This window comes from Papio anubis, chromosome 9 (assembly GCF_008728515.1).
Source record: "Papio anubis isolate 15944 chromosome 9, Panubis1.0, whole genome shotgun sequence".
NCBI classification, from domain to species: domain Eukaryota; kingdom Metazoa; phylum Chordata; class Mammalia; order Primates; family Cercopithecidae; genus Papio; species Papio anubis.
The window spans coordinates 36,816,385-36,840,190 of NC_044984.1; the positions used below are offsets into that span (position 1 = coordinate 36,816,385).

Below are 23,806 nucleotides of genomic sequence, written 5' to 3' on the forward strand. Positions count from 1 at the left end.
GTGCAGTGGCATGATCTCGGCTCACTGCAACCTCTGCCTCCTGGGTTCAAGCAATTCTCTGGCCTCAGCCTCCCAAGTAGCTGGGACTACGGGCGTGTGCCACCACCCACGCTGGGCTAATTTTTATATTTTTTGTACACAGGGGAGGTCTCACTATGATGCCCAGGCTGGTCTCGAACTCCAGGGCTCAAGTGATCCTCCCACCTCAAACCCCTCAAAGTCCTGGAATTACAGGTTTGAGCCACCTTGCGTGGCCTTACAGCTACTCTTTTTTTTTTTGGGAGGGGGGCAGAGTCTTGCTCTGTCGCCAGGCTGGAGTGCAGTGGCATGATCTCAGCTCACTGCAACCTCTGCCTTCCAGGTTCAAGCTATTCCCCTGCCTCAGCCTCCCGAGTAGCTGGGACTATAGGCACATGCCACCACACCTGGCTAATCTTCTGTATTTTAGTAGACATGGGATTTCAACATGTTGGCCAGGATGGTCTTGATCTCCTGACTTGAGATCCGCCTGCCTCAGCCTCCCAGAGTCTGGGATTACAGGCATGAGCCACCATGCCCAGCCTACAGAGACTTTTAAAAGCAAAACTAGTTTCTGTGATGGAAAAGGGTGCTCTTCTCTAGATGTGAAATTTGATCCACCTGAAAATTATAGGAAATACTTGGGTCAGTAAAACAACACATGGTCAACAGAACAGCTATGTTCCAAACTCCCTATAAACTCCTACCCCACCAACTTTATCCAGAACCTGGAAGTTGTTCCCCTTTGTCTGAGCAGCTATTCATCAAGGGGAGGTCATTTTTAATTTCAAGGGCAAATCTTCATGGTCAGAGCCAATCATAGGAGCTTTATTCCCTTTGAAAAGTGACTGCTTTGGAGATAATGCACATTGCTGTGGCCATGAGAGCAAGTGAATGGGGGCTGGAGAAACCTCCTCTTATAAAAAAGAAAAAAAAAATATATATATATATATATATACACACACATATATATATATATTTCAGCCTCTTATCATCCACCACCTGGAACCTTTGTGGTCACTTTGGAGCCGTAAGGGGAGACATCAGACTCACTTGGTGAGAATGGCAATGAAAGGCAGAAGGTACTAAGGCTCTTGATGACACTGTTCAGCTGCTGAATTAGCCAATCCAGGAACTGCCCTCCACCTAGACTCCTGGTTCTCAAGCACCTCAATCCCAAAGATTCTACAATTGTTTTTGATTGCTAAAATAATCCAGACACATAATTTAAGGAAATAAAATGTTTATTGAGTAAATGTTTATTTAGTAACAGCAACACATCGTTCCTCAAGAAGAGGATGAACTGAAAACTCCTCTAAGGCAGGATGAAGCAACTTTCCATTATTCTTAGTTTAGACCAGAATCTGTAATTTTATATTCTCCTTTAAAAACTGTCAAAATACACCAAATAGAGGAAAATGTTCACAGTATACCAAAACATTTTAAGATAAAGAGCAGTGTAAGAGTAGTATTCTCTACATATCACAGTATACAATGATGCCTTCCTGCAGCTTTAGAACTATTACTACTCAAAATATTAATACATTTATGCAAAATGATTGGGAAAACTGAAATACCTGCAACCTTTTCCAGTTTCTGCCTTGAGGAATAGGTGCAAACCACCATCCTCTTCATAGACCTTCTGTTACAGCATCCATCAAAAACCATTGGTAGAGCTCTCAAATATCGATGACAATGCATGTGATGCATGTGTGCTCTGCTAAGTTTTGAACAGATAACATATTCTACAGCAATGCTCAAGCCCTGGATTATTTTTGCCTGACAAAATAATATTCCAATATTCCCTGAAGTTTTATAAAAAGGTTGAAAATGGCTATTTTTCATAGTCAAAGCCAATTTCCTTTATTTTTTGAGACAGAGTCTCACTCTGTCACCCAGGCTGGAGTGCAACAGTGCAATCTTGGCTCATGCAGCCTCAAACTCTTGCACTCAAGCAATCCTCCTGCCTCACCTTAACGTGTAGCTAGGACCGCAGGCACATGGCACCACACCTGGATAATTTTTTAATTTTTTAACTTTTTTGTAGAGATGGGGTCTCACTTTGTCACCTAGGGTGGTCTCAAACTCCTGGGCTCAAGCAATCCTCCTTCCTCGGCCTCCCAAAGTGCTGGGATTACACGCATGAGCCACCACACCCAGCCAATTTACTTTTTAATAGACTATACTGCTGCATTATCTTCACGATTTTTTACAAGAGGTTGCTATAGTGTGCTATGTGTGTAAATATTCAGATTCTGTATATAAACTAAATATAATCAAAGGCTCCAAATCAGTTCTTCAGTTTGATATTTAAATGTCTGACCAGGGACCTTCCAAATAGTATTCACAGTATTAATGATGAGAGAAATTTTCATTTCTATTTTTTCTTATCTTTTTCAAAGTCCCATTAAACATTTGAAATTACTGGTAGAAATGAGGTGATAATAAATATTTTCTATTTAAAAGTCTGACATTGATATGCAATCCATTTTAAACTGTTACATCCAATATGCTATTCTGTTTTTCTCATTAGTCTTTAATTGCTAAATATTTGAATAACATATTAATTTGTTTTTTTTAAAAAAGAATTTTCTTGTACCATTTTTAGATTTCTGTCTTAAGTTTATATAATTTTGTAAAACCTAGTTTCATGTTTAATGAATTAAGAAACAACAACATCAGAACAGTTTAGCCAGACTTTAATAGGCAAAAAAGGGTTGCTTTGGCATTGTATAAAAGAATAACTGTTATAATACAAATCTTTATTTAATCTACTTTATTAAATATTAAAATGCAATAAGGCAATTATTGTTTTAAGACATTTGAAACTGCATTTAATAAATGGGTAACTGGCCCCACACCAGACATACTGCACCCCTACTTTTCTTCTCTACTCTAAGGAACCAAAAAAATTATTTTAAGAAACAAATCAGTGGCCTTCCTAAAAACATCTCAAAGAAGTTCTGATTACTGCTAAGGTATTTATTAAATACAAATATGTGAAAAATAAGACAACGAATAATATCTTTTAAGGTATTTCTGCTGTCTTTTGTCCTCTTATATCTACTCAGAATGGTTCAACTGAAAGTATCCTGACTGAGGAATAAATTGGTGTAATTTATTGTTTAATTTGCCATCCAAGGTTGGGCAGTGATTCCTAAACCTGGCCTCTCATCAGTATCATCTGGGAAAACTGCTGCAACACATTCCTGGGCCACCTTCAGACCTAATGAAGCAGTCCCCTCCACTTCCAACCTCCACTGGGGAATATGTAGTTAGTCTTGCAGTCTAACACTTGGGATAGATAAAACGATTACGCTAAAAAGGAAGATACTTGTATTTCCACAGGTCCTAGCTCACAAACTGGGATCCAGTAAAAAATAAAACATAAAAATAATAAAAATTTTAAAATAAAACACACACACACACACACAAAATGTTGAATTGGGACTAAATGATCAGTAAGTTGGGTGATTGGGAGACAACTCTAGTACTAACAAACCAAATACAGCAGGCCCTGCTGCCCCATTCCATGGAAGTCAGCACCTTTCCTGACCCCAGAGAGCCTAGGCAAGCAAACGGATGTAGCATGAGGGCTACAACTCAAAAAGTAAGTTTCCACACCATTTCTCTCCATCTCTACTTCTCAATTTTCCATACACGCATTCCATCTTTTCTCTTCCTCTGCCCTTTGCCATTCCCATTCTTACTCCTTTCTCTTTCCTCACCCCTTTTCTCACTTCCTCTCTTTTCCTTCTTTTTTGATTTAGTTACATCATTCTTTTCTTCTCTACTTTCTCTTCCTGAAAAACTCTTCCTTACATAAAATAAACAAATTCATACTGGAGATATATGTCAGAAAACATTCAGCCTGAGTAAACTGAACGCTCTGTACAGAAAACAACAGAACAAAACAGAACTTCAAAAGTAACACTGGTGTGGCCTAACATAAGCCACAAAGAATGCTTCCAAATGCATTATCTCTTCTGAGTCTCATCTTGTGAGGTTTGAAGGGTACACTGATTGTACTTTAAAACCTAAGGCACAGAGAAGGTTAAATAACATGCCTGAGTAACTAAGAAGAGAATCCAGATCTAGTTCACAATCTGGTCTTCTTTTCACTATACCAATAACATCTGACTGGAGGCAAGATGAGAGAGCAATGAGTAAGCACTACTATTATTTCACGGCCTTAAAACCCTTATATATTATGAACTACTCTTCATTAGAAAAAAGTATGCACTTTCTTAAAGCGTAAATCACAATATATATTTTTAAAGGTTTCCCAAGTTCTTTTCTACTTCACACAAATGAAGTCTGACTGCATTTTAAAGGCATCCCACTTTGGTAATACTGTAGCCCAGAGATAGTTCTGAGGTCAAAATACATAGACTCAAATAATAAATCATGTAATTTATATAAACTGCATAGATATATGTTTTATGAAAGACCATTTATATGAAAATGGAATACATTCTCTAAGTTGTCCATCTATAATTCAACCTCTCATCAACTCCAAGAACTGCATTTCTTTAGAATTCAAAAGAAGAATTACCTTGTCTAAAGATAAATTCAGAAAATTCATTTAAAAATTATTATACACATTTTGTGATACCTTTAATTTTAGGTAGAAACAGTACCTAAAAGAGAGCTTTCACTATTAATTCAATTTATGGTAAAACGATCAATTAGGTCAGGTCTAAATAAACCAGACGAAGAACCTTCCAACTGATCCACCATGTAGAGTGTGTGACAGTGTAAATAATCCACACCATGAGTGAGACCACAGCATACAGTCCAGTTGGATTCAACTGTGACCACGCTCTATACAAGTCCCAATCAACTAGAGCCCACGGGGCTGAGATTCTCCGTTCACTGAGGAAATTAAATCTTATCGAACTTACTAATATAAATTCATATCTTGTCATTAACCCCAAATGCTTCCTCTAATATTTCAAAATCACATTTATAATCTACCAACTGTGCCAAGAATTGTGGTATCCTAACTTCAAGTTGGCAAAATAATTTCCAGTGGTTCCCAAAGTAGCTAACATCAAAGTCGTCTGAGGTGAGTTAAAAACAAAATCATCATGTGACTTATATTCTGTACCCTGATTCTAACAAACCAACTAGAAGATGGCATATTTGAGATAATCAGGGAAATTTGGCTATGAGACGAAGCCGAAGGACTGCTGCTGCTTTTGTTAGGTGTGATATCATGGTATCTACTTAAAGTGTTCCCAGCAGTGAAATAACACGATGTCTGGGATTTTAAGATACTTAAGCAAAGAAAAAAATGACGACGCAAACATGGTAAGATAGTGGTAAGTGTCAGATCTGGATGTTGAGTTATCAATGCACTATTCTAGTTTTGTATAATTTTTAAATCTCTTCATTAGAAACTTTTTTACAGACTCCATCCTAGATACAGCATGCCACAGTCTCCAAAGTCCTAGCTCAGGAATCTACTCTTAAGCTCCCAACAAGAATCTTATATAGTCAGGCAGGCAATGATCTATTTGAGGACCATTAGAAAAGATCTAATACATACCCTCCAAACTTCACATTTTTAGTATTCTCATTTTCTACTCAGTACGCTCAATTTCACAGTTTCTTATATCCACCACGGCATTCTGCCAAGGAACTACAACTTGTGTTCTCTAAACCCATCTGTTCTAAGAATGCTGGGCTGGTTATCAACTTCTAATGCACCTTGCTTAAACTTTCCTCTCTCAATTTGCCCCTGACTGAACTGCAGACGACAGAACAACTGTACTAACCATCTCTTTCTGCACATTCCATGTCTCCACAGAGGTCACTGTGTCTTCACAAAACTAACTGCCACGATTTTCACTGGTGATATTTTTCCTTCATGATTTTCAATTTTCTACTTGAGCATTAAAATATCAGAGAGAAAAAGAAGATAACCATATAGATAATCATGCTGTTGGTAAAATAAGATATGTGCCCCAGCATAGTATATGCTAAGTATTCAGAATCTATATTTATATTAGATAACAGGTCAAGAATGCCAAAGAAACAATATTTTTCTCAAGATTTAAAAAAAAATTAACTGTCTTAAGTGACACTCAAAAAAGGAAGATATGCACATCAACCCAATTAAAACCACATTTTCTATAGGTGGATGTAACAATCTTAATCCAAATCATCCACTTAAGTTGTTTAACTCACTTAAAGTAAGGCTCTAGATATTTGCTTCTTCAAAAGTATCTTGCAAGGCCATTATGAGGTAGAAGACAAGTTTAAATGGACCACATTTTTCTACTCCATTGTAACTAAAATTACTACTCACAGAAAGTATATAGCTTATGTATTTTGGTCCATCACATTTTCCACCATCATATGAGTATACTCTTAAGGTTCTCACTTTATCATCAGCATAATACATTTTGCTTCCAGAATGCCCAGTAAAGCTGACGTTTTTCATTTAAAGTGATTTAAAACAAATTCCCAAATATCTATTTAACAATCTTAAATCTGAGTTTTGGCAAGACAGTTTAATGCATACAAAATGAAACACTACATTTCTCGCTCGCTCGCTCGCTCTCACACAAATGCGCACACACAGATTAAAACCCCAAAGTTTTCAGTATTTTTCCTCTACCTTACACAGTTCAATTTTTAACATGCAGCTTACTTATAATCTAAAAATAATTTTAAACATGATTGTCATAAAAATATTTTAAAACAGAGATGAAATGTATAAAGGCACACATAGATTGTCAATGGTTACATCAGTTACGTCACATTTCTTTAGAAACAGAACTGTTTCTGCTCCTGTAAACAAACTTTTTTCTCACACATTTAAAGTGAGGTTAGTGCTGACATAAAATTATTGCTCTACTCACAGTCTGAGTGTTTGCACTGTTTGAGGTACATTTTCTCCATCTACACACCCCTACCACTCTTGAGAGTATGAGTCAACAGAAGTCTGCAGGTTAAAACCATTCAATAATATTTTCATCAATACTGGAATGATAGTTACATTACAAAATATCAGAGATAAAAAATGTTTCATTGTTGAGGCCCAAGATTTTAACTTATTCTTCATTACCTGAAAATACTGCTCATTTAACTTCTTTAGGGAAAAAAAATTATTCTGGAGATGAATAATTCCTTCCTGAATACTTCATCCAAGACGATTCCTTCACACTTATCCTCTGATTCTTTGTTGTTTTCATTCATTTGATTTAGCAGTCACCAAGAATCACTTTTCCTTTGGTGATGTGGCATAACGATCTCTTACACTTTTTGCTAGTTGTTTGATAAATATTTTGTAAATTTTTCCACAGTATGTATGCACTGTTTTTTGTAGTTCCAGTTCTAAAGGTTTTAATAAGGAACGGATGTTGTCATCTTCAAAAGAGCACTAGAGAAAGAAAATTTTAAAAAATAAAAAATTTAAAAGGCAAAAGTACGTATATAAATTCAATTATTTTCCAAACTTCTTCAATCAGTTTAATACGAACAATCTCCATTTAACGTCTCACAGAAATTAGATGTTTAACAAATATTTTCAATAAATTAAACAGAACTATTATCTCCCATTAAAGAAAGACAGCCATGGTAAATCTCCGGGGGAATCCTGGAGAATGTGCACAAGGGCAGAGAAGACTCTGAAATACTGGTTAAGAAGACAACCAAAAGCCCTACAGGTTTCTGGGCGAAACTAATAAAAGCTAGACTGGCTAAAAAAAGAGCTTGACCACACACCACACCCACGTCCCACCTTTTAAAAACCACTCTGGTAATAATACTGCTGAGGCTGGAATTGAAGGAAATGAAGTAGAGGCATATGGCAGGAGGAATGCAAGATGATAACACACTTCAGCACTTCCCACAGAACCCTAACTGCACAGAAAGATCCCAACAATAAACACATTCGAAAACCGCTAAATATTAGGCACTCCTCATGGGGATTCAGACTGGCACAGGCAAAAGTCTAAAAACTAAAACAGAAAATAAATCTGTTGAGTGTTGTTTGACTGTTTGTCCCAAGATATATTTTTGGCTAGAGTCCTTCTCTTACTATAAAATATACTAGTATCAAGAAATATATTTTGGAAAAGGCTGTGGTACTAAAGTGGAAATAATGTGTAATCTTTGTATCTTCAACCAGGTATTTTGTGATTTAGTATTTTCAACTAGGTATATTTTCAATTAGAAAGATGGATGGGGCTTAAAAGTAGAACATTTTACATGGAAGTTGAAGTTGGTGAAAAATGCAAAATCACAAAGGAAATTCAGAACCAGAAATCTCCCAGGTTATCCCTAAGGTTCACTAGCACGCTGAGGGAGAGGAAATGAAAGCATCACCCCAAGCACAATTAGTGAGTCTGCAGGAAGCTGCAGTCAATCTATGGAGAAGAGGATGAACTTGGATGTTTGTTTAAAACATGGGTTTTGTCACTGTAAAGATGCAAAGAGATCCTAAACTTTGACATCTTTTGAGCAAGAAAAATAGTAAGTATTAACTGCATAAAACCATCACCCTTGGAGTGATTTTTAAACATCAATCACACATACTCCAGATAAACGTCTAAAATTGTTTTGAAGATAAAATTTTTAAAAAGAGGCGGGGAAACTTAGCCAGGAACAATGTCATGAAAATAACAATAGCACATAGAGTACTTGCTACCTACATGCCAGGCACCATTCTAAGAGTTGTATATGTATTAACACATTTAAGCCTCACAATAACTTTACAATATAGGTAATATTATCTCCATCTGACAATGAAACAACTAAGACAAGGAGAGAGGATTTTCTCACAGTTATAAATCCAGTAAGTGGTTAAGCCAGGATTCTGTCCCAGCAGTCTAGCTCCAAAAGTCCATGCACTTAATTAACCACCAGACAGCACTACTTATCCAAACATTAAGCAAACAACACCATGCCAACTCAGTTAAAAAATCCTGTTGAAGGATGAAGCTCAGTGAATGGTGGAAATCTGGGGAAAGTGCTGTACTGTAAATAGATACACAAATTTGTTTGGGTTAAAAGTGTAGCCAGGCTGAAGAAGGTAAACTTCATCAAGTGATACTGTCAAGAAATAGTTCAATGTGTACAAAAAACACTTGAACAACTAGTTGAGTGGCGGAAAATTACGGGAAGCCCAAACTACTGTGATCATTATTTTTACTATATAATAAAATGAAAACACCATGAAAGCATTTAAGAATAGAGGAAGACTATTGATTCCCAGGAGTATGGAGTACTCGAGATTCAGTTTCTTTGTTTTCATGTGATTTAAATCCCCATGTTTGTGGTTAAAAAATATTTTCTTCTTCACTGGGGGAAAAAAAAGCCCTTTGATGAATATTTTCTTAAATAAAAACAGTGTCTCATTAGACCTCTTTCTGCCCATATGACAAAAGCAATTTGAATCTAAGGAAGAAGATAAATTTCCAAAATTTCCACCTATATAAATATAGTCTAAAGACACTGCATTCTGCCATTTACATAATCTGCAGTGCCTGCATATTTGTGCAGTACATAACCTACATCTGGGTGTCCCTTTCCCAGAGGCCACGCATGCCCTTACCTGACTCCAGACCTTTTTTCATACTATATGCCTGACTTGTCCTTACCTTTTCTTCTCTGCCTGGTACTCATCATCCTTACAACTTAGTTCAAATGTCAGCTCCTCTGAGAAGCCTTTCCATGTACAGTTAATCATTCCCTCTTTTCACTGGCAGAGGACCCAGTACATTAATTTTTAGGAAGCTCGTGCTTTATACTGTCAGTTGAAGAACAGGAAACAGTGAGGCTGTGATGACCATAATTAGGCAATTTGAGGTATTTTCAAAGAATAGTACATCTTTGGAAAATATAGGAGAATGGCAGTTCAATCCAACAAATCCTAAGTGTTAACTATATGCAAGCCAGCACTATGGGAAGGAAAACATTCAAGACTGCTTTGCAGAGATAGTTATGCAAACATACACAAGGTGTAAAGCAAATAAAATATAATATAATTCAGAATGAAATGCATGATGCAGAAAATACCTTATAGAGCCATAAAATGTTTTGTTCTGATTTTGAATTTGCAATTTTTAAACAATATTTTTATTCACTCAACAACTAATATTTAACAAATATGCATGGACTATAAAAACAGATTTGCTGGCAGACATAGCCATGAATTCACACTTTAAAGATAGTTCACATCCTTTATCATTCATACTGTTCACTGCATTCCATGGCTATGACTAAGCCTCTGTCTGAAACTTGCATAAATATCCTTTTCTGAACACAATTCTTTTAAAAATTACACTTCTCACTGAATTACAGATAAGGAAATATAAAAACACTAAGCAGGAGCATCATAAAAGACTGATTAACTTCATTAAGTTGAAAAATGAATAGATGTAAGCTGTAGTTAACACAGACCCAAAACAAACACAAAAGATAATTAATCATCTGAAATCCTTTAAAAAATAAGATTTCTTTTCAAAAAATCAAGTGTAATTAATCAACTTAAAACTATTACTCGGATTTTTAAAGGTATACACTTATAAACCAAAGAAAAGATCAAATAAAACTAGGAAAATTTAATTCTCTAATAGTAGATTTTTTTAATACTCAAAGGAAACAAAGGAATCTCATTTTTATAGGAATGCATTTCTCTTCTATCCTGCAAAGTCTCAGAACCCCACAAGCACTTTTCTTCATTTTTATCACCTTCTGACAACCCATAAAAAAGCATTATTAAAATACAGTATTAATTTCTGAAGGTATACGAGGCCTGCTACATTAAAATGAACATCAACACTAAATTTTATAATTCATCAGTGAGTATAGTCATACCATGACAAACTGATTGTTTAGAAGCTGCATCTGTCAAATTTATAGCAGAAACTTAGCTAATAATACACTAAAACCGTAGCCCACAATGCTGCTAGCATTTTGTCTACCATCAAGTTTAAGAAACAGATTTCTGGGAGAAAACTTTAATTCCTTTTCACAGCAGATCATCACCTTAACGTGGCGTATCATCTCCACATCCACTTCATTTCGGCCCCTGCTGACTTTCATCCATCACTCCAGTCACACTGAACAGATGGATGCCTGACCTCTCCGTGGATCTTTTCACAGCCTCTGAACCTTTTTCTCAGGCAGTTCTCAGCCCAGACTGCCTCCACCCACCTGGCAAACTCTTACTTATTCTTCAGGGCCCACTTCAAAAGCCTCCTCTTCAAGAAGGCATTCCCTGGCCCTTCAAGGCAAAACTGAGACACTCTGTTTCACAGTTCTAGAACAATCTCTGTCACCATGGATTGTAGTTATGTGTTTTTATTCTCACTGCTATCGATGAGGCTATACAGACCAGAGGATTTCACACTATCAAATAATGAGAACCTAGTAAACAGGGGTCATCGGCTTTTCTCCTGACCCCCACATTTAAACCAAAGTAGCACTCCCATTATTTGCTTTGTTTCCACCCATGTAAGATTAAACAGTCTAGCAGAACAGACAGCATATCTAAATGAGAGTTGTGTGATCACATGTATTAATACTTCTTCCTTAGTAACAGTGAAACAGCTAACATAGATAGTGATACAACTTGTTAAGTAACAGCATACATCCAAACCTCCCCTGAATTTGCCCCAAGTCTTGGTCCTTAACATTCACAGAGATCTGGTTCATGCACCCATCGAGAGGTATATGAAGTATTAATCATGTCCCCCATCAATCCACCCTAATTACATAAAAGGTAACTAATGAGAACATGAAGAAAAGAGAAAACAGACAATTGGGGGATGGGGGAAAGAGGGGCAGTGTAATTTTTTTCCAAACTTTTAAAGCAAATGCTTAAAAGACAAAACTTTATTTACGAAAGCAACAGAAAGACAATACTTAAGCATAAACTTAAGTTATATTCAAAACCTACAGGAAAAAACCTGTAAAACAGGGGTGTCCATCTTTTGGCTTCCCTAGGCCACACTGGAAGAATTGTCTTAGACCACACATAAAATACACTAACGCTAACAATAATGAGCTAAGAAAAAAAAAAATCACAAAATAAATGTCATAATGTTTTAAGAAACTTCACGAACTTGTGTTGGGCCACATTCAAAGTTGTCCTGGGCTGCATGCGGCCCATTGGCCACAGGCTGGACAGGCTTGCTATAAAACATTCCTAAAAGACAAATGTAAAGACAGCCCTTGTTCTTAGTTGGGATGTCTCAACACCATCAAAACGTTAGCAGTCCCTGAGTTAATATATGAAGCTAATACACTCCCAATAAAAATACCAATTTTTTTTTTTTTTTTTTTTGAGATAAAGTTTCGCTCTTCTTGTCCAGGCTATGGTGCAATGGAGCGATCTCGGCTCACTGAAACCTCCACCCACCAGATTCAAGCAATTCTCCTGCCTCAGCCTCCCGAGTAGCTAGGATTACAGGCATGTGCCACGATGCCCGGCTAATTTTTGTATTTTTAGTAGAGACGGGGTTTCACCACTTTGGCAGCCAGGCTGGTCTCCAACTCCTGACCTCAGGTGATCCGCCCACCTCAGTCTCCGAAAGTGCTGGGATTACAGGCGTGAGCCACTGTGCCCAGCCTAAAAATACCAACAAGATTTAATTTTTTAATGGATTTGATACTTATGGAAAAATAAATATACAATAGCTAAGAAAACACTGAAAAAAACAGGCTATAAAGAGGGAGTAGCCCCATCAGATATTAAAACATAGCAAAGCGCCTTTATAATTAAAATAGTGTGTTATTAGTGTACAAATGAACGGACCAATGGAACAAAACAGAAAAGTCAGAAATTACAAATGGGATTTATGATAATGTCAGTATCTCAAATCTTTTGGTTAAAGACAGCCTTTTATTTTATTTTGTTTTTTAGAGACAAAGTCTCACTATGTTGCCCAGGCTGGTCTCAAACTGCTGGGCTGAAGGAGTTGCCTGAGCTGGTCTTGAATTCCTGAGCTTGCCCACCTTGGCCTCCCAAAGTGCTAGGATTACAGATATGAGCCAGTGCACCCAGCCAAAGATAGATTTTTTAAGTAAATGGTGTTGAGACAAAAGGATAGCCATTTAGAAAAAAGTCAAATAGTATCCATTCCTCACCCAATACAAAAGAGTAAATTCCAAACAGAGCAAAGGTCTGAATGTAATAAATGAAACAGTATATGGAGGAATTATTCTATAACCTGTTCTGTAACCCAAGTGTAGATTGGAAAAAGCTTTCTGATAACGACTTTAAACAAAAAAAAAAAAAAAAAAGGGTGTTAGGCTAGGTGTGGTGAGTTATCCCAGTAAACCCAGCACTTTGGGAGGCCAAGGTAGGAGGATTGCTTGAGCCCAGGAATTCAAGACTAGCCTGAGCCAACATGGCAAAACCTCATCTCTACAAAAAATACAAAAATTAGCCAAGCCTGGTGACATGCACCTATAGTCCCAGATATTCGGGAGGGTGAGGTGAGAGAATCAACTGAACCCAGAAGGTCGAGGCTGCAGTAAGCTGTGATCGCACTACTGCATGCCAGCCTGGGTGATACATGCCTGTAATCTCAGCCACTATGGAGGCTGATGCTGGCAGATTGCTTAACCCCAGTAATTCAAGACCAGCCAGAGAAACACAGCAACATCCCCATCTCCATAAAAAATACTTAAGTTAGCTGAGTGTGGTGGCACGTGCCTATAGTGCCAGCTACTTAGGAGGCTGAGGTGGGAGGATCGCTTGAGTCCAGGGGGTAGAGGTTACAATGAGTCATGACTGTACCACTGCACTCCAGCCTGGGTGACAGAGCAAGACCCAGTTGTTAATAATAAAAAAAAAAAAAAAAAAAAAAGATAAACTTATTACATGAAAAATATTATACAAACTGAATGGCATCAAATACAATAAGTCAAATTGGTAGAAAAATATTCACAATATGTATCACAGGAAAAGTACTAATATTCCTAACATACAAAGAACTTTTAACAATTAAAGGAAGGAGAGGGTGACAAAGCCCAAACGCCCTCATGGTAATAATGATGGTTGTATAATTCTGCAAACATGCTAAAAGCTACTGAATTATATTTTTTAAATGGGTGAACTTTGCGGCATATAAATTATGTTTCATTAGTTATTTTTTAAAAACCTATAGAAGTATAGGTGAAACATTTAAAAGAAAATTTACCCCCAGATATAAAAATAGTTCATAAATATATAAAAAGATTAAACTTCACTCAAAAGAGAAATGCAAATTAAAACTACACTAAGATTCAATTTCTCACCCATCAGAATGACAAAATTTTAAAAGCCTAATACTATACTCTGTTGATGAGGATGTGGGGAACAGACTGTCTCATAAATCATTGGCAGGAATACAAACAATCCCTACGGAGGAACACAAGTAATAATTTCAATCCAATAATCCCACTTCCAGGAATTTACCATGAAGACTTACCTTCCAACAATACAAATATATATATGACACAGCTAACTGTACATTGCTGCATTATTTATAATTCAAGCTACTGGAAACTACCAAAATGTCCAAACATAGAGAATGGTTGAATAAACTCTGGTACATACATAAAATACAGTACCATACAGTTGTTTTTTTTTTTAAAAAAAAAAAAAAGAGAGAGAGAAATATCTCCAGAATATTTTAAGTATAGAAAGCAAAGAATGAAGGAAGATATACACTAAACTACCTTTTGTGTAAAAAAATGGAAATTACAAAACATACACACATCTGCTCATCTTATTAAAAACACAGGAAGGATAAACCAGAAAACAATGAAATTGGTACCCTATAGAGGTAGGGGGCAGTTAGGATGAAAGGGCTAAGATAACAGGTTACATGAGAGTAAACTCTTATGTAATTCTGACTTTGTGAAGTGTATTAATATCCCCCTATCAAAAAATGCAATTATTATCAACAAAGATAGTGGAAAAAAAACTAAAACTGAAAGCATACGGAAACAAATGAATCCAACTGTATTTCAAATGAATAAAATAATCACACTGTAAGATCAGAAAAAAAGAACTAATCCAAGTAACTTATGAATACAGTATTGAGTACACACCCTTGTCTGGGAGCAGAGGAGAGGAAGAGGAAGGACTGAAAACAAATCCTAAGCCATTTTTAGTAAGTTGGTTTAGGGGTGGAGACAATGGTATGAATGGAACATTTCTGAAATTATTTTAAATAATTGTAGGATTAAGCAAATGAGAAAATGTGTTATTGATAGAAGTCAGGATTCTAACTGTGGAAGAAAGGAGATAAAATATAGAGTAGAAGAAAGCAAAGAAGAGCCTTGGAAGAATGGCCTGGAATTAGAGAATCAGGTGTGAACACATAACATCATGTGTGCATGCTTATACTTCCTAGCTCTGCCACTGAGAAAGCTTAGAAGCAATGAGACCATGGTAGCAATAAACATGCTTAACATTCAGAGCCTACTAAAGGGAAGGAGAGCTCCTTTGACAGATGACTAATTTCAAGGGTAGGGCAGGGAAAGTATAAAATAAACCTGGAATATTTTGTTGGAACAGAAAATAAAGGAGGTACTCAAAGTCATGAGCACATGTCAAAGGGGCACAAGAAGTAGCCACTGGGGCTCCCAGTGGCCATATCTGGAACAACTTTAGCATCAACATAATTAGAAGGAAATAATGAATTACAAATCACTGGAGAAAATAAGTATCAAAGGGTTCATACTGATTATATAAACGTCAATATATGTGCAAAAGGGAGAGCTCTTCCTTACAGATGCATGCCAAGTGTCAAATGATGTATGTGGAAGGAATGCTAGTATTGAACAATCATCAATTTGCAAATAACATAGTGAAGATTGTTTTGAGCAAGAACCAACAACAGATGCTAAATCTTGTAGGAAAATTTTAATGAGAAGCAGAATATTTACATGATTTTAAAAGGTTCTCCCCATAGGCTGCTTATAAAAGGAAAAATAACTACACTGTGGAGAAAATTAACGACATTTTGACTGACTGATCAAAATCAACATCACCAGCAAGGGGCAGACAAAGGGGACTATGACTATGAGAGCCTGAGAAGGACATCTCACCACCTATAGAGTATTCTGAGCAGATATGTATATCCTGCATCTAATTGTAAGGAAGCATTAGGCCAAAATGAAGAACATTCTAATAAAAAAAAGGGGGTGAAGAGGCTCTATTGTCGAAATATGCCAATGTCATATAAGACAAAGACTGAGAAACTGTTCTAGTTCAAAGAGAGTAAAGCCATATGGATGGCAGATTAATGTATTCCATCAGTATTAAATTTTCTAGCTTGATATATGTACTGTGGTTAATAAGAGAATGTCCTTTAATCAGTTTAAAAAAAAAATCGAAGTTTTTAGGGGTAAAAGACCTTAATGTATGCAACTTACAATCAAATTTAAGTTTTCTGAAAAAACAACTACATTGTTTTCAGAAAAAAAAGTAGAGAGAGAATCAATGACAAAGCAAATAAGGCAAAATGTTAGTAACAAATGAGGCTGAGGGTGTATAAAAATTCTTTGTACTATTTTTGTAAACTAACCATTAGCTTGAAAGTATCTTCAAACACAAAGTTAAAAAAACAGAAAAGGCAAATCTTACATTTCTTAGTGCTTCATAAACAGCTCTAAATGCTGGTTGCTTATCGTCATGGTAAACACCTCTGTTCCCATGAAGAATAAAGATTCCTTCTTCTTCTGCTTCTTGGCAATTGCTTCCATATATACAATGATCTGGTCGATAATTCCATTGACACGGAAAAACAAAAAGGCTTTCTACATAAAGAAAAGACCAGACAATGAAGCAAATACCCCTAATTCCACAAATGTAACATTATGCAAAACTTTTAGTTAAAAAATACAGCTCTTACAAGAAAGAATTAATGAAAAATGTTCGGCATTTAGATCTCTTCCAATTAAAGCAAAATTCAAGAAAAGTTTTACTCTGTCTTAAACATAAATAGCAATAATCATTAATATAAGACAGAATCAGATAACTGCATGTTTTCCTTTTTCACTCAGTATTATCTGTGATTTTGTAATGCAAATAAAAGGAATTTAGATAATTACCTGGATTATGAAAAAACACGATATTCAATAGATCTTGATCACCCCATGTGATGTTCAGTTTGTATTTTTTAAGCAATGGCATAAGTATATCTCCCCATTGTAGTCGTACAGTTGTCATATCATTCTGTTGATAAAAACATTCAAAAGATATTACAGTAACCCACAGTAACCATTACAAAGCCACAAAGAGAAATGCAAACTCCTCACAATATCAAGTGACATTTCCAACCCTAAATGTGAGAAGGGCTGTCCAGTAAAAGAGAAGATAACAAAAGGAAGTTGTATGTGGCAGTGATAAAACTAGTAAGTCAGGAAAGAAAGCGAAAGTAACTGTGTCCTTATCTTAAAATGAAGATAGTTTTGGTACCTACGTCAGAGTTGTTGATGACTAAAACTGTTAACATATAAATTTAAAGTGCTTGGAATAGCACCTGACACATGGTAAATATTCAGTGTTAGCTATTATTATTTTTTTACCATGATGGCTATTATTCTCAGATTGATTTGCTTAACTTTTATAATTGGCAGTTCAAATAGATCATTCTGAAATTGATAAATCAAGTTAAAAAATGCATACATAACTAAAGTTAAACACTAAAAAACAGTATGATTGACAAAAATCAAGGCTGCAGAGGGAGTGGGGAAGATGAACAAAGCAGCAGAAATTTATGAGCTTTGTGTCTACTTGTAGTAAAAAATTCTCATAGAGAACTGGCCTTTTTATGATGGATTTTCCTATCCAAAAACATAATATGTCTTCCTACTTATTTAAGTGTTCATTTATCTTATTACATTTAAAATATATATATATGTATGTGTATATACACATATACTGCCAATTTCTTTCAAGTTTGTTCCTATGTATACTATCTCTTTTGAGAGGATTCCATTTTATCTTCTAAAAGGTTGCTACTTGTACATTAGAAAATGCACGCAAAGAATTCTGTAAAGAGGCACCATGAATGACATACAAAGTCAAAGAAGATTTGCTAAGGAAAATAACTGGGTCCAGTCTAGCAGATGTATGTAGTCCCATAAACTCTCACCGTCCCAGAGGGAGGCAAGTTAGGACTGGCATCTTTGGCAATATTACGACTGCACTCCAAGAAAGAGACCCTAGTCTCCTGATGCCTCTCATACTATTGAAGAGCTAACAGATTCACCCAACCCATTTTAATGACTGTAAGCTTTGCTATCAGAATTACAACCCTGCTAGCAAAAGTATTTTCCTATTCTTGGATATCAACTAATTGGCATATCAACACTGTTTTCAGGAGGAGACCATATAGGTTACTTAAGAAAGAACCCCTGGAGTCAGCCAGCACAGTAAACGGTTTGACTCTCCTTTTAAAAGCAGCAATTTCTGTATTTTAATTTTCAACCCAGCCAAATTAATTACATGTCCTTAATGTTTACAGTAGTTTTAATAGGTTGAAGTTTTTCAGGGATATAAATATGTCATGCAAATAATAATTTTACATCCTATCTAATTTTTTATACCTATTTCTTTCACTTGTCTAACATGGGAGCTTGTTATTCCTCCACGCTGAAAACTGCCATTTAAATATTACTTAATAGTTATAGTGACAGGCACAATGGCTCACGCCTGTAATCCCGACACTTTGGGAGGCCTAGGCAGACACATCACTTGAGTTCAGGAATTCGAGACCAGCCTGGGCAATATGGTGAAACCCTGTACCGAAAGTACAAAATATTAGCCACGCATGGTGGTACACGCCTGTGGTCCCAGCCACTTGGAAGGTTGAGGTGGGAGGACCACTCGAGTCTGGGAGGTGAACGTTGGCAGTGAGCCAAGATCACACCACTGCACTCCAGCGTGGGTGACAGAATGAGACCCTGTCTCCAAAAAAAAAAAAAAAAAGTTATGGTAATATTAACAGATATCCTTATCTTCATTTTAACTGGAAAGCTCCTACTGTTTAGCCACTAAGCACAATGCTGCCTTTTGAAATAAGATAAAAATATTATACCAATAATCCATCAATTTATATTTCGTTTTTTTAAAATAAAAAAGGTACTGAATTTAATGTTTTTTCAGATACTGAATGTAATGCTTGTTTTTTTTAATGCTCAAAACTTGTTATTTGAAAACTCAAAGTTAAATACTTAAGGAAGCAAGTAACTGAGTCCAGTGAGAACCTGGTGTTGGAAGGGGTAGACTTGAATACTGGGCCTTTTAGATCTATGTGACCCTTTTAAACTATCCAGAGTAAAAACCAGTATTCTTCATAGTGCAGTTCACATAGTGTGCTAATATGTAAATTTTTTCTATGTCCTCAATAAGATTAAGTAATTAAGTACAGAAATTAAGAGTAAGATTCTGAAACTTTTACAGCAAGTTAATAGAATAGTTTTATGTCTATTTATTTTTCCAGCAATCTATCTTTTACAAAAGTATTGGCTCATAAAATACTGAAAATTTTTAAAAAATTAATTCTTTGACACAGTTTGAGAAACACTGTTATAAGCTACTGTATAATTTATAGTAAATTCAGTGATGATATAAACAATCTATCCTTCAAAAAAGAGAAGGCCAGAATTCGTGGAAAAAAAAATCCACATACTTAAATTGATCTGCTACAATTGTATTATCCTTGTGTGAAATTTCTTAGAACACAGTAAACAGTAATTATAACCAGAATTTTTTTTAATCTGGAAAACGACTAAAACAAGTTTTACTTAAGGAAACAATTTGAAAAGATAACTCTTAGAAATAAGTCATTGAGTATGTTAAGGAAACATTCTTAGGATCTGAAAAGAAAAATATCAATTACACAAGGACAAAAACCAGCAACACTTTCAACAGGCAGAACTGGTGGAGCCCTTGTACAACACCATGTTAAAGTCTTCAAGTGATTCTATCTATTCAAATATACAGAGAAATATAGATATATATTTAAATTTTAAAAACCAATATGAATCAAATATATATATTTGAATATATATCTTACAAGAAATGTATCTATTCAAAGAAAATCAACGAAAGACAAAATTAAGAGGCCAGTGCAGTCTTAGGAAAAAAATTAAAAAAGAAAAAAACCTTAAAGAAAAAAGTCCTATTAGAAAACTATTTGGAAAAGAAGACATAACGCTAGTATTATCTGCTAATGATATAACCTAGACTATCCAAGACAACCAATGAAAAGTATGAGAAATGAGTTTAACAAAGAGGCATTACATATAAAAAGAGTTCAAGTGAATAAGAAAGAGAAAACCAAGAAGTGGGCAAAGGATATGGGCAAGCAGCCATTCACAAAAGAAGAAACAGAAATGGCTACAAATTGTAAGAAAATATTTTTAACCACACCGGTAGTATAGTCAAGAAAATACAAAATTTAAAATATATTTTCAGCTACATATCCATACTAGGTACACACAAAAAAAGAAAATAAAATCATCCATTCTCCACATCATACACACATTAAAAATGTGATTATGTATAATGACATAGAAGTCAGTCAACCAGTCAACTATTTACTAAGTGAAAAAAGCAAGCTGAAAATGTATAAAAGAATCCTATATCTAAATGCTAATACACGCATATGCTTGTTTCAAAATATCTTTTTTTTTTTTTTTTTTTTTGAGATGGAGTCTCACTCTGTCACCCAGGCTGGAGTGCAGTGGCACAATTTCGGCTCACTGCAACCTCCACCTTCTGGGTTCAAGTGATTCTCATGTCTCAGGCTCCCAAGTAGCTGGAATTACAGGCACCTGCCACCGTGTCTGGCTAATTTTTGTGTTTTTAGTAGAGATGGGGTTTCACCATATTAGCCAGGCTGGTCTCGAACTCCTGACCTCAAGTGATCCACCTGCCTCGGCCTCCCAAAGTGCTGGGATTACACACATAAGCCACTGCACCCAGCCTCAAAATACACTTTTTAAAAGGTCCAAAGAACACACAGCCAAGTTTATAGTGTCACTCTGGGTGGAGGCATGAAAGTGTGGAGAGATATGTCAAGAGCAAATCTGTCTTTTTATTCTACAATGAATTTTTTGAATATTTATAAACATAATTTAGTTTCATAACATTTAAAACAGAAAATGTTCTAATTTTACAAAATTTAGCAAACCTATGACCAAATACATGTATGTTACATTAAGATCAATTAGTTTCATTTTTTAAATTAAGCATGCTTTGAAAATGTATGGACTATCATTATCAGCCTGTCCTATACATACATATAAAATTAAAGAGCATCCAAGAAAAAAGTGGGAACTCATCAATTCCCAAAGACTAGTTACTTCACTTTAAAAAGTCCTTTGGCAAGATGTACATTGTTACTATTCTGCTCTCATAAGCTATGTACTAACACAAGAAAAGTCTTCTATCACATACATCTTACAAATATGTAAAAACACTGTAACTACTTCACATACAGTGTTCTCTTTTCCAGTATTTTTCAATAATTCATTCATGGCCTAGTTTCTAAAACCTTCATCTGACTCTCCTTTGCTAGCAATTATCTATCAAGTTGCTACTTTATGTCAGACACCATGCTAAATATTCTTAATAAAAAGCTGTACAAAAGACACATCCTGCCCTCAGTAGGTGGAGCAAACAGACAAAAAAATACAAAGTAATATACAGACATTTGAAAAGGGCAAAGTAAACTAACAAAGAAAAGATTCCCACCATGTCTAATTTATACTCTTTGGTTTTTCTCTAATAAACAGGAAAAGGTTAAGAAATACAGTAATACATTTTTTAGAAGGAGAGAAAATAAATACCCTAATAGAGATTCAACACTGCAAATATGATTATGCAAAATAGAACATAATCATTTAATCAATGTTATTCATTGTCTAACAAATATACAATTATGAGATTAAAAATTATATGCTTTTTAAAAAGAATTTTTAAATTAATTTTAAATTAAAATATTTATTTAATTAAATAATTAATTATTAAAGTATTTGAATGTACATTTTTGTTTTTCTTTTGAGACAAAGAGTCTCACTCACACTGTAGCTCTGTCACTCAGGCTGGAGTGCAGTGGCGTGATATCAGCTCACTGCTCCCTGGTTCAAGTGATTCTGTCCCAGCCTCCCAAGTAGCTGGGAATACAGGCATGCACCACTATGCACAGCTAATTTTTTCTATTTTTAGTAGAGATGGGGTTTCACCGTGTTGGTCAGACTGGTCTCACACTCCTGGCCTCAAGTGATCTGCCCACCTCGGCCTTCCAAAGTCTTGGAATTACAGGCGTTGAGCCACCACACCTGGTCCTATTTTAACTTTTTAATATACGTAACTATAATACATCAGGTTGGAAATGAACAGCCATGAGTGGTAAGAACCAGGTGACAGCAAAACAAATAAACAACTTAAACTATGACCTTTGTCCTAAATTTGTATTGTGGCTGTACATGGGTTAAGAACCATGAAGCAATAGTCGCGAATCTGTATAAAACAGTTTGGAAAGCGATTATAAGTAACTCAGTTATATTGCTAAATTTCTAAAATTTAAGACCTGTGCTAGAAACTGTAGATGGCAGGAAAAAAACCAAGACAATGTTTGCTATAGACATAGAGATCAAGAAAAATAAAAATATATGAGAAAAGGAATTAAAAATCAATAAATTTTGTAGGACCATCTCGACAATCCTAAGTATAATAATATTTGAAAACGAAGCAAATCTGAGTATGTTCCAAGGAGCAAGAATAGGGTTGTTTGTAACATAGGAATAGTAGGTGTGAAGTAAATTATACCTGCTGAATTAAAGTACAACCAATCATCTTGTATTTTTTTTCATAGTCAGTAATGTGCAGAAGAAAAAAAGGTTTGAAAGTTTAGAAATTATTCCAACCCCCATAATTACATCTCTAGGTAGTTTAGAATATGTCAGAGAAAAACAAAAGAAAAAGGGAAAGGGAGAAACTATTAAAGTATTTATGAATGATATTTAAATAAGTAATAGGTAAGTAAAAAAACAGTAAATCTGGCCAAGCGCAGTGGTTCATGCCTATAATCCCAGCACGGGAGGATCACTTGAGGCCAGGAGTTAAAGACCAGCCTGGGCAACTCTTTTTTTTGTAGAGACTGTTCTCTACAAAAAAGTAAAATAAGAATAAAATAATTTTTAAAACAATGGATTTGAACTATATAGCTATTTTTAAGTTGTAATCAAAGGGTGTTATATTATCCCTATAGTTCTTTGCAACACTAAACTTCTATTAATTTCATATATTTCAAACGCAGTTATTGAGAAGTCACATTATTTTTTTGCAGATAATCTTACAGCACCATCTTCTGGTATAAGATCACTGTGCATAGTCTAACAATCAGAAAATAACAATCATGTTACTATCCTAGTTTTATAATATTTAGTACAACTTTATAGTACATGAAATTTAAAAATTCAAGATATATAATAACAAACTTGGTAACCAAAGAGAGATGTTCTCTGTTAAACAAGAGCAGAGGTTACCTAACACTGGGCTTATTATGGGCTTATTAATGCAATCAGTTGTGGGAGACAAAACTAAATTTAAAACAGGACTTTAAAAAGGTTCGGAAAAGGGAAGGCTAAAAAAAAACCTAAGTTTACCAGATCAACAGAATAGAACAGTGACCGGTAATAGCTGTCAGACTTCTAAGACTGAAGTGTTGGCATACGGTAATGGCTACAGCAGTACTGCTGCCTATACCAAAGGTAAGAGGAAACAGTTCCAAATGAGGCAAAGGCTTAAATCAGACATGTA

At 35.4% G+C, this 23,806-nt stretch overlaps 1 protein-coding gene across 4 annotated transcripts in view; it reads right to left on the bottom strand.

The window, feature by feature from the left end:
- Positions 1 to 1,244: 1,244 nt before the first annotated feature.
- The window catches only part of GXYLT1 (glucoside xylosyltransferase 1), a 67,667-nt gene continuing 45,105 nt past the window's right edge, over positions 1,245 to 23,806 (bottom strand). For 3 of the 4 annotated variants that reach the window (XM_017946407.3, XM_021922189.2, XM_021922188.2), the window contains 3 exons: positions 17,083 to 17,206; positions 16,616 to 16,788; positions 1,245 to 7,408 (listed from right to left, as the gene is read on the bottom strand). In XM_017946407.3, coding sequence (XP_017801896.2) covers positions 7,247 to 7,408; positions 16,616 to 16,788; positions 17,083 to 17,206 — 459 coding nt within the window. In that variant the 3' untranslated portion in view covers positions 1,245 to 7,246. The remainder of the gene's footprint in view (positions 7,409 to 16,615; positions 16,789 to 17,082; positions 17,207 to 23,806) is intronic. The other variant, XR_002515617.2, reaches the window with a different exon arrangement.